The 14,486-nt window shown below is 45.2% G+C and overlaps 1 protein-coding gene across 1 annotated transcript; it reads right to left on the bottom strand.

Moving 5' to 3' along the window:
* Positions 1–10,613: 10,613 nt before the first annotated feature.
* Positions 10,614–12,395, bottom strand: LOC115170928 (3-mercaptopyruvate sulfurtransferase). Its single transcript, XM_029727311.1, has 2 exons — positions 11,770–12,395; positions 10,614–11,564 (listed from the first exon to the last, which is right to left on the bottom strand). Exons 1-2 carry the CDS (start codon positions 12,356–12,358, stop codon positions 11,263–11,265), a joined length of 891 nt encoding a protein of 296 aa, XP_029583171.1. The 5' UTR covers positions 12,359–12,395; the 3' UTR covers positions 10,614–11,262.
* Between the last annotated feature and the right edge of the window lie 2,091 nt (positions 12,396–14,486).

Here is a 14,486-nt window from a genome sequence, read left to right as displayed (position 1 = left end):
TTTTAGACCCCATCATAGCACTGAGACTGCACTTGTGAAGGTGGTAAATGACCTTTTAATGACGTCAGACCGAGGCTCTGCATCGGTCCTCATGCTCCTAGATCTTAGTGCCGCTTTTGATACCATCGATCACCACATTCTTTTGGAGAGATTGGAAACCCAAATTGGTCTACATGGACAAGTTCTGGCCTGGTTTAGATCTTATCTGTCGGAAAGATATCAGTTTGTCTCTGTGAATGGTTCGTCCTCTGACAAATCAATTGTAAATTTCGGTGTTCCTCAAGGTTCCGTTCTAGGACCACTATTGTTTTCACTATATATTTTACCTCTTGGGGATGTCATTCGAAAACATAATGTTAAATTTCACTGCTATGCGGACGACACACAGCTGTACATTTCAATGAAACATGGTGAAGCCCCAAAATTGCCCTCGCTAGAAGCCTGTGTTTCAGACATAAGGAAGTGGATGGCTGCAAATTTTCTACTTTTAAACTCGGACAAAACAGAGATGCTTGTCCTAGGTCCCAAGAAACAAAGAGATCTTCTGTTGAATCTGACAATTAATCTGGATGGTTGTACAGTCGTCTCAAATAAAACTGTGAAGGACCTCGGCGTTACTCTGGACCCTGATCTCTCTTTTGAAGAACATATGAAGACTGCTTCAAGGACAGCTTTTTTCCATCTACGTAACATTGCAAAAATCAGAAACTTTCTGTCCAAAAATGACGCAGAAAAATTAATCCATGCTTTTGTTACTTCTAGGCTCGACTACTGCAATGCTCTACTTTCCGGCTACCCGGATAAAGCACTAAACAAACTTCAGTTAGTGCTAAATACGGCTGCTAGAATCCTGACTAGAACCAAAAAATTTGATCATATTACTCCAGTGCTAGCCTCCCTACACTGGCTTCCTGTTAAGGCAAGGGCTGATTTCAAGGTTTTACTGCTAACCTACAAAGCATTACATGGGCTTGCTCCTACCTATCTTTCCGATTTGGTCCTGCCGTACATACCTATACGTACGCTACGGTCACAAGACGCAGGCCTCCTAATTGTCCCTAGAATTTCTAAGCAAACGGCTGGAGGTAGGGCTTTCTCCTATAGAGCTCCATTTTTATGGAATGGTCTGCCTACCCATGTGAGAGACGCAGACTCAGTCTCAACCTTTAAGTCTTTACTGAAGACTTATCTCTTCAGTAGGTCCTATGATTAAGTATAGTCTGGCCCAGGAGTGTGAAGGTGAACGGAAAGGCTGGAGCAACGAACCGCCCTTGCTGTCTCTGCCTTGTCGGTTCCCCTCTTCCCACTGGGATTCTCTGCCTCTAACCCTTTTACAGGGGCTGAGTCACTGACTTACTGGTGTTCTTCCATGCCGTCCATGGGAGGGGTGCGTCACTTGAGTAGGTTGAGCCACTGACGTGGTCTTCCTGTCTGGGTTGGCGCCCCCCCCTTGGGTTGTGCCGTGGCGGACATCTTTGTGGGCTATACTCGGCCTTGTCTTCGGACGGTAAGTTGGTGGTTGTAGATATCCCTCTAGTGGTGTGGGGGCTGTGCTTTGGCAAAGTGGGTGGGGTTATATCCTGCCTGTTTGGCCCTGTCCGGGGGTATCATCGGATGGGGCCACAGTGTCTTCTGATCCCTCCTGTCTCAGCCTCCAGTATTTATGCTGCAGTAGTTTATGTGTCGGGGGGCTAGGGTCAGTCTGTTACATCTGGAGTATTCTCTTGTCTTATCCGGTGTCCTGTGTGAATGTAAATATGCTCTCTCTAATTCTCTCTTTCTCTCTTTCTTTCTTTCTCTCGGAGGACCTGAGCCCTAGGACCATGCCTCAGGACTACCTGGCATGATGACTCCTTGCTGTCCCCAGTCCACCTGGCCATGCTGCTGCTCCAGTTTCAACTGTTCTGCCTGCGGATACGGAACCCTGACCTGTTCACCGGACGTGCTTGTTGCACCCTCGACAATTACTATGATTATTATTATTTGACCATGCTGGTCATTTACGAACATTTTAACATCTTGACCATGTTCTGTTATAATATCCACCCGGCACAGCCAGAAGAGGACTGGCCACCCCTCATAGCCTGGTTCCTCTCTAGGTTTCTTCCTAGGTTTTTGGCCTTTCTCAGGAGTTTTTCCTAGGGAGTTTTTCCCAGCCACCGTGCTTCTTTCACATGCATTGCTTGCTGTTTGGGGTTTTAGGCTGGGTTTCTGTACAGCACTTTGAGATTTCAACTGATGTACGAAGGGCTATATAAATAAATTTGATTTGATTTGATTTGACTGAAAAATAGCTTATATCTCAAGACCATCAGACTATGAAACAGCACTGTTGGAACTAGAAGCACAAGCATTTCGCTACACTCGCAATAACATCTGCTAACCATGTGTATGTGACCAATAAAATTGATTTGATGAGAAACCTTGCCATGAGCGGATGGCTGCCAAGTGGACCATTCTGCTCTTCATCGTGGCCTGCTGAAATGGCTGCTGTGTGTGGATGCAGGCCTGCCAGCATTGACCAAAGACCTCAAGAACTGGATCACAGTTTTTATGCCGCAAGATTTTGGAGCAACCCCCTGCTCCCCACACCACTGGCAGAACATGCGCAACCTTGTGCCATAGGTTGGCGTGGTAGATGGGGCCCTGGCACTCTGTAAGATGTTAACAACAGAGAGCTCAAGATCTAAACCAGACCATTTTCGCTGTTTAGTGGCCAGACCCACAGCTCTAGGCGGGAGGGATTTGGATGCCACAATGTGCCCCCCACCTGTGACAATAGGTCCGACCTCCGAGGTATTTCCCATGATGTCCCCGCTAAGAGTGACAGAATGGTGCTTAACCAGTGGCATCTCGGCCATCTCAGGGCAAGTAGAAGGACCTGGTGGCCCGCTTCCCTGATTCTGTCCAAAGTTGCTGGAATCAGCAGGATCAGGGGGGAAGGCGTATAGCCTCTTCCTCAGGGGGGGTTGGATATTGAGAACCAGAGGGGACACTGTGTGTTCCTCTCTTAGGCAAACAGATCCACCTCCACTTCCCTAAAGAATCCTCACATGCAACTCATATTCAGGGATGTAGTCTCTTCTCCCCTTCCGGATGGCCTTTTCTGGACAACATGTCCACCACAGTGTTCAGGATCCCTGGGAGGTGTACAGCTTTTAGTGACGCCAGATTCTTCTGTGACCACAAAATAATTGTATGTGCCATCTCGAGGAGGCGGATGGAACCCAGACCCCCTTGGTGGTTAATGTATGCTACCACTGTGGTGCTGTCTGTCTGTACCAGCACATGTTTGTCCCGCCTTTGTGGGAGAAATTTGAGTAGTGCTAGCCGGACTGCTCAACATCAGCATGTTGATGTGGAGTTTGGACCAGCTGGGGCTCCATGTCCCGCTGCCCACCCTCCCCCTCAATACTGCTCCCCAACCTGTCAAGGAGGCTTCTGTTTGAACCTGTTCCCTCCATTGGACTTTGCCCAGGCGTATCCCGCCCAAAAGTAATTTCAGGGATCGCCATCTTGCCAGTGCACTTGTGCATTCCTTGGACACAGTCAGGCGACAATACCTGTGTTCCTTGGGATGTAAACCCTGAGCATTGAACCACCTCTGCAGGGGTCTCAAGTTTAGAAGGCCCAATGGGGTCAAAATAGAGGCTGAAGAGAGGAGACCCTTCAGTCTCTGACACTGAAGAACAGTCACCTTCTGGTCTTGGACCAAAGGATTGAGGTGAACTACAATTTTCTGGACTCGCTCTTCGGTGAGGTGAGCCCTCATTAGAGACGAGTTGTCCGCATGCCCACAAACATTACACTTTGTGTGGGGACCAGGTGGCTTTTTTGCATGTTCAACCTGAGGCCAATCTTTCAGATGTTCTTCAGGAGAAATGTTATGTCTGCTGCCTGTTCTCGTGACTGAGTGCAGATTAGCCAATCGTCTAGGCAATTTAATACTATCATCCCTTGTGATGTTAGGGTTGCTAGAGTGCCATCCATGCATTTTGTATATGTTCTTGGTTCCAGGGAGAGGCAGAAAGGTAACACTTGGTATGCTATTCCATTGAATGCAAAGCGTAGGAAATTCCTGTGAGCTGGGTGGATTGGTACATGGAAGTAGGCATCTTTTAGCGCAACCGTGGTGAAACACTGGCCACAGATAGCATCTTGAAAGGGAGGGTTTTCAAGCACCGGTTGAGAGGCCTCAAGTCCAGAATGGGGCGAAAGCTGCCATTCCATAGAACCCACTGTGCTATTCTGATGATTCAAGTTTACTGATTTAATTATTCTCAAGCAGGGAGGCAATCTCCAGTTGGAGAGCTTCTCTTTTCATGGAGTAGGCTGTTGTAATCGTCCAAATCCCTCTGATCTGTGGTGTCCAGCATCAGAACTGGAGTTTGTGCCCCTGTAGTTTTGTATCCGGCACCCAGGGGAACTCCACAAGCTCCTCCCACGTTGCCTGATGGATGTGGAAGATGTGGCCGACGCTGGGGCCACACCCATCAGGATGACTGAGGGGGCCCGACCTTCTTCGGAGCAGAGGGACGATGCTTGTTATGCCGCTGCCTGTGCTGGTGGTGGCGCCACTCTGATCCGGAGCCTGTTGACGTGGCTGATCAGGGCATGGCTGGTTTGGGGGAGGGCTCAAGCAGCCTTTCAAGGAAGGGGAGAACTGAGGTCTAGACTGCAATGGTCTCTGGGTAGGGTAACGTGGGGCAGTGTGACTCATGAAAGACTGCAGCTTTGCCGTTTGGCCCAAAATGGCGTCTACACCAGGACCAAAAACTTGACCTGGGGAGATGGGGAGCTCCATAAAGGGTTTCTTCATGGAGGCCTACATATTTGTCTGTGAGAGCCAAAGTGGTTTGCGTGACGAGATAACCATAGACAAGGCTTTGCCATTAGCACGTGACATCTCAGCGTTTTAAGAGGGAGAGGAGTGTGGACACCTGAGTCATTTCAGCCATCAGCTCAGGGTCACCGTCAGTGGACAGACGAGCTATCAGGCCGTGCAGGTATGCCTGCAGCAGAGTGGTCGCATTCATGAGGTGAGGCACCATGGCCAAGGTCAGGAAGGTGTCCTTTAAGTGGTTGTCAGCAGCCCGATGAGGTCCCGGAGGACAGCGGGGAGACCTACCAATGATTTCCTTGTCTGGGAGGACCATGGCTGCAACAATGGGGTACATGATGGGGTACTGGTCCAGTCCCAACTCCTCGGGAAAAGCCATGAAGGTCCAAGGCTTGCACTGGCTTGAGACATGGAACCTTGAGTTCACCTTAGCCCAAGATTGATGCAGTTCATGGGAGAACTTGGGGCACTGAGGAATGTACACTCTGCCCGGCCTGCTGTTTAGGTAGGTGTGGATTGAAATCCAGAGCTTGCAGAACCCTAGAGAGGAGCTCCTGCATATCAGCTGATGAACAGGGCACTTCACTCTCAGCCCTCTCTGATCCGTGGTTCGTTGACCCAGAACCGGCCTCAGAGGTCTCTTCATCTAGGTCATTACCAGCAAGGATGGAGATAGGATCCTGATGCTGTCTTAAGTCTTTAACAGAGCCTGTTGGGGCTGAGAGAGTGGAGCTGAGAGAACAGAGAGGCTGCCTGGGCCTCCAACTCATCCAGAGTAGGTCCGCTGTCCTTCTTGGACTGCTTGGTAGGTAGGCCCACCGCTGAGGAGGGTTGTTTATGCTTGAAGCCGCTCCCAGAACCTCTAGCATTTGTCTCATTCATTATAGCTAATCGTGCTTCATAAAGGCATGAGCCGAGAGTAGCACAATACATGCAGCTGAAGGGGGAATCCACAGCCTGAATGGCATGCTCTAAACCTAGGCACATCATACAGGTAGAATGGGCATCATCCGAAGCCAAGCCAGCATTGCATGTATCGCAGTAGTATGGCATGGATAATCTTCTCCCTGTCTAGACAGAAGCAGAAATACAGATATGTTTTATAGACCAGATAATCTGTATAACACAAACTTGGGTATGATATGCAAACAACAAATGCTGAAAGCAAGGGTACCAAAGAAATGTCTGCAGCATTGAAGGTCACAGTGGCCACCATCATTGTTAAATGGAAGAAGTTTGGAACCACCAAGACTCTTCCTAGAGCTGGCCGCCCAAACTGAGCAATCGGGGGAGAAGGGCCTTGGTCAGGGAGGTGACCAAGAACCCGATGGTCACTCTGACAGAGCAGAGTTCTGCTGTGAAGATGGGAGAACCTTCCAGAGAACCTGCAGCACTCTACCAACCAGGCATTTATGGTGGAGTGGCCATACGGAAGCCACTCCTCAGTAAAAGGAACATGATAGCCCGCTTGGAGTTTGCCAAAGGCACCTAAAGGACTCTCAGACCATTAGAAACAAGATTCTCAGGTCTGATGAAACCAAGACTGAACTCTTTGGCCTACAGTGAAGCATGGTGGTGGTGGCAGCATCATGCTGTGGGGATGTTTTTCAGTGGCAGGGACTGGGAGACTAGTCAGGATCAAGGGAAAGATGAATAGAGAAAAGTACAGAGAGATCCTTGATGAAAACCTTCTCCAGAGCGCTCAGCACCTCAGACTGGGGTGAAGGTTCACCTTCCAACAGGACAACGACCCGAAAAAATGACACTAAGCACACAGCCAAGACAACGCTTCAGGACAAGTCTCTGGATGTCCTTGAGTGGACATGATCCCGATCTAACATCTCTGGAGAGACCTGAAAATACCTGTTCATCAAAATAAAGTTTTTAATGAAAATATGTAAATTATTATTTAACTATGTTGGTAACCCATTGTATTAAAGTGATAATGCCCTCGAAACCAGTGTTTGTAGGATATATATTGCCATGGTATGGCTGCCCCCAGACTATTTCATCCTTCCACAAGATGTAGTGTGGACACAAATCTAGGATTTGGTCGTTCGTTCTATCGGTTCGGTTGCTGGAGACGCAACCGAGTCGTTCAGTCTTTTTGTTCTGTATCTATGGACGAGACCCAGTCGTTCATTCTCAATGTTCCATTGCCATACTGGCTGGCATAATTTTTATCCCTTCCTTGAAAATGTGCTCACTCGTCAGGACACTGTTGTTCAGAGCGAAGGAGCTAGCCAACAACACAGCTAACACAATCTCTTCAAACTGAAGCTGGAAACACTGCAAACTAGCTGAACTTCGTTTCGTTTCTTTGTACAGTACCAGTCAAAAGTTTGGACACACCTACCCATTCAAGGATTTTTACTATTTTCTACATTGTAGAATAATGGTGAAGACATAAACTATGAAATAACACATATGGACTCATGTAGTAACCAAAAAAGTGTTACACAAATCAAAATATATTTCATATTTTAGATTCTTCAAAGTAGTCACCCTTTGCCTTGATGACAGCTTTGCACACTCTTGGCATTTTCTCAACCAGCTTCACCTGGAATGCTTTTCCAACAGTCCTGAAGGAGTTCCCACATATGCTGAGCACTTGTTGGCTGCTTTTACTTCACTCTGCGGTCCAACTCATCCCAAACCATCTTAATTGGGTTGAGGTCGGGTGATTGTGGAGACCAGGTCATCTGATACAGCACCCCATCACTCTCCTTCTTGATCAAATAGCCCTTACACAGCCTGGAGGTGTGTTGGGTCATTGTCCTGTTGAAAAAAAAAAGATAGTCCCACTAAGTGGCAACTAGATGGGATGGCGTATCGCTGCAGAACACTATGGTGTGGTAGCTATGCTGGTCAAGTGTGCCTTGAATTCATGGCCAGAAACAAAAACTTTCTTCTGAAACTCGTCAGCCTATTCTTGTTCTGACAAATGAAGGCTATTCCATGCCAGAAATTGCCAAGAAACTGAAGATCTCGTACAACGCTGTGTACTACTCCCTTTTACAGAACAGCCCAAACTGGCTCTAACCAGAATAGAAAGAGGAGAGGGAGGCCCTGGTGCACAACTGAGCAAGAGGAGTACAATAGTGTCTAGTTTGAGAAACAGACACTTCACAAGACCTCAACTGGCAGCTTCATTAAATAGTACCCGCAAAACACCAGTCTCAATGTCAACAGTGAAGAGGCGACTCTGGGATGCTGGCCTTGCTCAGTCCTCTTGTTCAGTTGTGCACCGGGGCCTCCCACTCCTCTTTCTATTCTGGTTAGACCCAGTCTACGCTGCTCTGTGAAGGGAGTAGTACACAGCGTTGTACAAGATCTTCAGTGTCTTGGCAATTTCTCGCAAGGAATAGCCTTCCTTTCTCAGAACAAGAACAGACTGACGAGTTTCAGAAGAAAGTCTGTGTTTCTGGCCATTTTGAGCCTGTAATCGAACCCACAAATGCTGATACTCCAGATACTCAACTAGTCTAAAGAAGGCCAGTTTTATTGCTTCTTTAATTAGAACACCCGTTTTCAGCTGTGCTAACATAATTGCAAAAGGGTTTTCTAATGATCAATTAGCCTTTTAAAATGATAAACTTTGATTAGCTAACACAACGTGCCATTGGAACACAGGAGTGATGGTTTCTGATAATGGGCCTCTGTACGCCTATGTAAACTCAGCAAAAAAAGAAACGTCCCTTTTCAGGACCCAGTCTTTCAAAGATAATTTGTAATAATCCAAATAACTTCCCAGATCTTCATTGTAAAGGGTTTAAACACTGTTTCCCATGCTTGTTCAATGAACCATAAACAATTAATGAACATGCACCTGTGGAACGGTCGTTAAGACACTAACAGCTTACAGACGGTAGGCAATTAAGGCCATAGTTATGAAAACTTAGGACACTAAAGAGTCCTTTCTACTGACTCTGAAAAACACCAAAAGAAAGATGCCCAGGGTCCCTGCTCATCTGCGTGAACGTGCCTTAGGAATGTCCGTACTGTGAGACGCCTAAGACAGTGCTACAGGGAGACAGGATGGACAGCTGATCGTCCTCGCAGTGGCAGACCACGTGTAACAACACCTGCACAGGATCGGTACATCCGAAGATCACACCTGCGGGACAGGTACAGGATGGCAACAACAACTGTCCGAGTTACACCAGGAACGCACAATCCCTCCATTAGTGCTCAGACTGTCCGCAATAGGCTGAGAGAGGCTGGACTGAGGGCTTGTAGGCCTGTTGTAAGGCAGGTCCTCACCAGACATCACTGACAACAACGTCGCCAATGGGCACAAACCCACCATCGCTGGACAAGACAGGACAGGCAAAAAGTGCTCTTCACTGACAAGTCACGGTTTTGTCTCACCAGGGGTGATGGTCGGATTCGCGTTTATCGTCGAAGGAATGAGTGTTACACCGAGGCCTGTACTCTGGAGCAGGATCGATTTGGAGGTGGAGGGTCCTTCATGGTCTGGGGCGGTGTGTCACAGTATCATCGGACTGAGCTTGTTGTCATTGCAGGCAATCTCAGCGCTGTGCGTTACAGGGAAGACATCCTCCTCCCTCATGTGGTACCCTTCCAGCAGGCTCATCCTGACATGACCCTCCAGCATGACAATGCCACCAGCCATACTGCTCGTTCTGTGCATGATTTCCTGCAAGACAGGAATGTCAGTGTTCTGCCATGGCCAGCGAAGAGCCCGGATCTCAAACCCATTGAGCACGTCTGGGACCTATTGGATCTGAGGGTGAGGGCTAGGGCCATTCCCCCCAGAAATGTCCGGGAACTTGCAGGTGCTTTGGTGCAAGAGTGGGGTAACATCTTTCAGCAAGAACTGGTAAATCTAGTGCAGTCCATGAGGAGGAGATGCACTGCAGTACTTAATGCAGCTGGTGGCCACACCAGATACTGACTGTTACTTTTGATTTTGACCCCCCCTTTGTTCAGGGGGGGTCAACTATTTAATTTCTGTTAGTCATACGTCTGTGGAACTTGTTCAGTTTAGGTCTCAGTTGTTGAATCTTAAGTTCATACAAATATTTACACATGTTAAGTTTGCTGAAAATAAACGCAGTTGACAGTGAGGACGTTTCTTTTTTTGCTGAGTTTAGATATTCCATTAAAAAAAATCAGCCGTTTCCAACTACAATAGTAATTTACAACATTAATTATGTCTACACTGTACTTCTGATAAATTTTCTGTTATTTTAATGGACCAAAAAAAGTAGCTTTTTAAAAAACAAGGACATTTCTAAGTGACCCCAAACTTTTGAACAGTAGTGTATGTACCCTATATTTTATATATGATTCACTTAATTTTAAACAGTGCAGCAACTGTGTTTTGAATTAATTTGGCAGTTGTCTGTTTTTTCTTCTGATATGAGGGTTTAGTGTTGTCACATTCACATAAGGACACAAAGTGTTCAAAGATCCAGCCCAAACTGTGAGGACAATAAGAATTAGAAGTCACAACATGCCCCTGACAATTACACACGAATTCTCACATCAAATGCCTAACCAAAATAAGTTAAGAAAAGAAAAATGTGGTATAACCTAAAATTCTGTTACCATAAATATAGGCTAACACATACTAGATTTATGACCATCTATGTAAAAAGTAGACACGTTGTACATTGAAGTCTTCACATTTACTTCTTGTATAACCAAAGTTAAAAATTGACCCCAAATAAGAAAAAGTTGTACAAAGGACTACTGTATATGGTAAAAATTGTTATACTTTGGAAAAAAAACAATACTGCGAACTTTGTACAGTAGATGCCATATTTTTATTATACAAATTAAACAAAGTGACATCCTGCAATCGAACTGACAAACTTCTGTTATTAACACTAAAACCGAACTGCACTTAGAAAAACCCCTTGACATTTCGTGGGCCTACATCTCATAAGGTCACACCAAGGCAACTACAACTACATGAAAATTATGTTTTGCTTACAGTTTCATGGTGCATTAGAAGCAAGTTTCATTGTTTTAAAAGTCCCTTAGAAAATGTCTGGCAGTGGCAACATCTACAAGACAATGTTGCCAGGCTGCAATCCCCTAAGTAGGAGCATACAACTCAACCATAGTCCAATTCTAACCCGAATACCTCAAACATTCTATCCTTCTAATCTTTATTAATAGATTAATATTGCATAGTTTGTAACACCTTTATTGGACATCTTGAATATTAACATAGGCATACTGTATTCATGGACTCTTGAACAGTGACCTCTTTCACAATGACACATTCATCCAACTAGGCAAAAACCTTCAGTCAAAATCAGTAAAACCCTCCATATTTTGTGCAATTTGTAGCTTCCTTTGTGATTCATAGTGTCCCGTCCCTGCTATTGATCAGCAACTCATTCAACAGTATTTCCCTTAGTGCTCATCTCTACCCGTCTCTCCACACATCACACTTGCTTCCCCTTGCCCTCAGAGATGACATGCTCCGGGGCAGCTCTTTTGAACCATTCAGACCATGACCCGTCATACACAGACACTGACCCTGAATGTCCCAGCAGGTGAGCAGCCAGAACCACGTGGCATGCAGTGACCCCTGACCCACAGGTTACCCAGAAAGGTTTCTCCAAGTCCACCCCTGACTCTCGGAACATTTTTGCCAGCACTTCAAGCTCCAACTCCTTGCCTGAGGCATCCATGAACTTGGCAAAAGGCATGTTGATAGTACCAGGAATGTGGCCAGGCTCAATGTCTGTGTGTGAGAGAAAGAAAGAAAATTATAAGAAGAGCAGTAAAGAGAGGGGATAGAGAAAGAGGGAAGGGAGATTTTATTTAAAAAAATAATTTGGGCAAAATATGATGTCCTGACATTATAAAATCATATTAGCAAAAATGTATAATACCATCAAATGTAATCAATTCTAGGAGGCCAAAATAAATCTTATGCTTCCACTGACCCTCTCTTGGTTCTGGTTCGGTTCCCCGGAACCTGCCGGGGGATCTTGCGTCAATCACTTGCACCTGTTTGGTCTCGATGTTTTTCAGCACATCTTCATACGACTTGACCCAAGAATGATTGGCGGTCGCCTTGAAATCCGCACGTCCTGGCTTGGTGTATTCTGCAGTGACTGGATGCCCCTCGGCCTGCCAATTCTTCATACCCCCGTCCAGGACCGATACAGAATTGTGCCCAAATAATCGGAACATCCACCACACTCGGGGTGCGCTGTATGACCCAAAATCGCTGGTATCGTACACTACTACATGTGTATCGTTTCCTATACCTAAACCCCCCACATACTCTGCAAAGTAGCTTGCAGTTGGGAGCATATGATCCATCGAGGAAGTTTTGTCGGAGCATTTGTCAATATCAAAGAACGAAGTTCCAGGTATGTGCTGTTGGTTAAATTCCGAATTTGCATCGCGTTTTAATTTCGCTAGATACCAGGACGTATCCAGAATTCGAAGATTCGGTCCAATAAGGTTGCTTTTTATCGCATCTGCAAGCCATTTGGCTGAAACAAGCGTCCGGATTTGTGCCGCCATGATTGTCCTTATCTTGCACTCTGAATCAGGGTTGCCAGGTCTGCGTCAAAATCTGGATAATGACAAGTCAAAACCCGCTCATAAGGCCTGAAAAGTAGTCCCAGGAAGAGAGGAGTTGCAACATTTAGCCAATAAACCCATTTTCCTACAACGTCATCGAGCGAAGAAGTAATCTCGATTTAACTTCTAACAACTTTAGAAGCAAAATTGGGTTTTCCATCAAAATAATAATTATTGCAAGCTAATGTGACTAAATAAAGGAATTGGAATATGTCGCAAGAGAAAATATAATTCGCCCTTTTTACACTTTTCTGACAATTGTGCCGTTATTACAGTACAAGTAAAACGTTTTCCTATCAATGATATCTTTGTATATTTTCATATACAGTACCAGTGAAAAGTTTGGACACACCTACTCATTCAAGGGTTTTTCTATATTTTACTATTTTCTACGTTGTAGAATAATAGTGAAGACGTCAAAACTATGAAATAACACATATGGAATCATGGAGTAACCAAAAAAGTTTGAAACAAATCAAAATATAATTTATATTGAGATTCTTCAAAGTAGCCACCCTTTGCCTTGATGACAGCTTTGCACACGTCTTCACTATTATTCTACAATGTAGAAAATAGTCAAAATAAAGAAAAACCCTGGAATGAGTAAGTGTGTCCAAAGTTTTGACTGCTGTATGTGCCAGATGTAAAATGAAAGAGGCAAGATGTAAAATGAACAATTTGCTTAATTCAAATTGCTTGCTTAATTCAAATTGACAGTCCTTTACTCAACATGAATAGTGAGGTGATTTCAAGGTGAGAAATGCTTCTGTTGCCCAATTATAGGCTACTGAGGATGGGATCGTAATTTCAATAACTTAATCAAATATTAATAATATGGATATGAACTGAATAGGCCTATGCTTGTCAACAACAGCCATGGTTTTTTAAAATCTGTAGCCTAATCAAGCTGACTGTTACCTTCAATCTAATGCATTCTAACAGCTGATCGGCAATTACGATAGAACTGTGACCATGATCACAATTGATAACTTCCAATTTCATGAACTAAACATGGACATTAATAATTACATTTTTTATTTTTGCATTTCACCTTTATTTAATCAGGTAGGCCAGGTAGGCAAAAGAGCAAGATGATAAATAACAATATGAGGATGAGGTAGTTGGGTGTGCTATTTACAGATTGGCCGTGTACAGGTACAGTGATTGGTAAGCTGCTCTGACAGCTGATGCTTAAAGTTTGTGAAGGAGATATAAGACTCCAGCTTCAGTGATTTTATTTATTTATTTATTTTGCAATTCGTTCCAGTCATTGTCAGCCGAGAACTGGAAGGAAAGGCGGCCAAAGGAAGTGTTGGCTTTGGGGATGACTAGTGAAATATATCTGCTGGAGCGTGTGCTATGGGTGGGTGTTGCTATGGTGACCAGTGAGCTGAGATAAGGCGGGGCTTTACCTAGCAAAGACTTATAGATGACCTGGAGCCAGTGGGTTTGGCGACGAATAAGTAGTGAGGGCCAGCCAACGAGAGCAAACAGGTCGCAGTGGTCGCAGCACTATGATAGACTACATCCAGTTTGTTGAGTAGAGTGTTGGAGGCTATTTTGTAAATGACATCGCCGAAGTCAAGGATCGGTAGGATAGTCAGTTTTATGAGGGTATGTTTGGCAGCATGAGTGAAGGAGGCTTTGTTGCGAAATAGGAAGCCGATTCTAGATTTAATTTTGGATTGGAGATGCTTAATGTGACTCTGGAAAGAGAGTTTACAGTCTAACCAGACACCTAGGTATTTGTAGTTGTCTACATATTCTAAGTCAGAACCGTCCAGAGTTGTGATGCTAGTCGGACGGGTGGGTGCGGGCAGCAATCGGTTGAAGAGCATGCATTTAGTTTTGCTTGCATTTAAGAGCAGTTGGAGGCCACGGAAGGAGTGTTGTATGCCATTGAAGCTTGTCTGGAGGTTTGTTAACACAGTGTCCAAAGAAGTGCCAGATGTATACCGAATGGTGTCGTTTGCGTAGAGGTGGATCAGAGAATCACCAGCATCAAGAGCGACATCATTGATATATATATACAGAGAAAATAGTCGGCCCGAGAATTGAACCCTGTGGC

The sequence above is a fragment of the Salmo trutta genome, chromosome 32 (genome assembly GCF_901001165.1).
Source record: "Salmo trutta chromosome 32, fSalTru1.1, whole genome shotgun sequence".
NCBI classification, from domain to species: domain Eukaryota; kingdom Metazoa; phylum Chordata; class Actinopteri; order Salmoniformes; family Salmonidae; genus Salmo; species Salmo trutta.
Note: the sequence above shows the minus strand (reverse complement) of the source record. Positions and strands in the feature narration are given on the sequence as shown.

Coding starts and splice junctions, on each gene's coding strand:
- LOC115170928 (XM_029727311.1), bottom strand. CDS start 12,358: ATGGCGGCACAAATCCGGACGCTTGTTTCAGCCAAATGGCTTGCAGAT. Junction 11,565..11,769: donor CGAACCAGAACCAAGAGAGG/GTCAGTGGAAGC, acceptor TCTCACACACAG/ACATTGAGCCTGGCCACATT.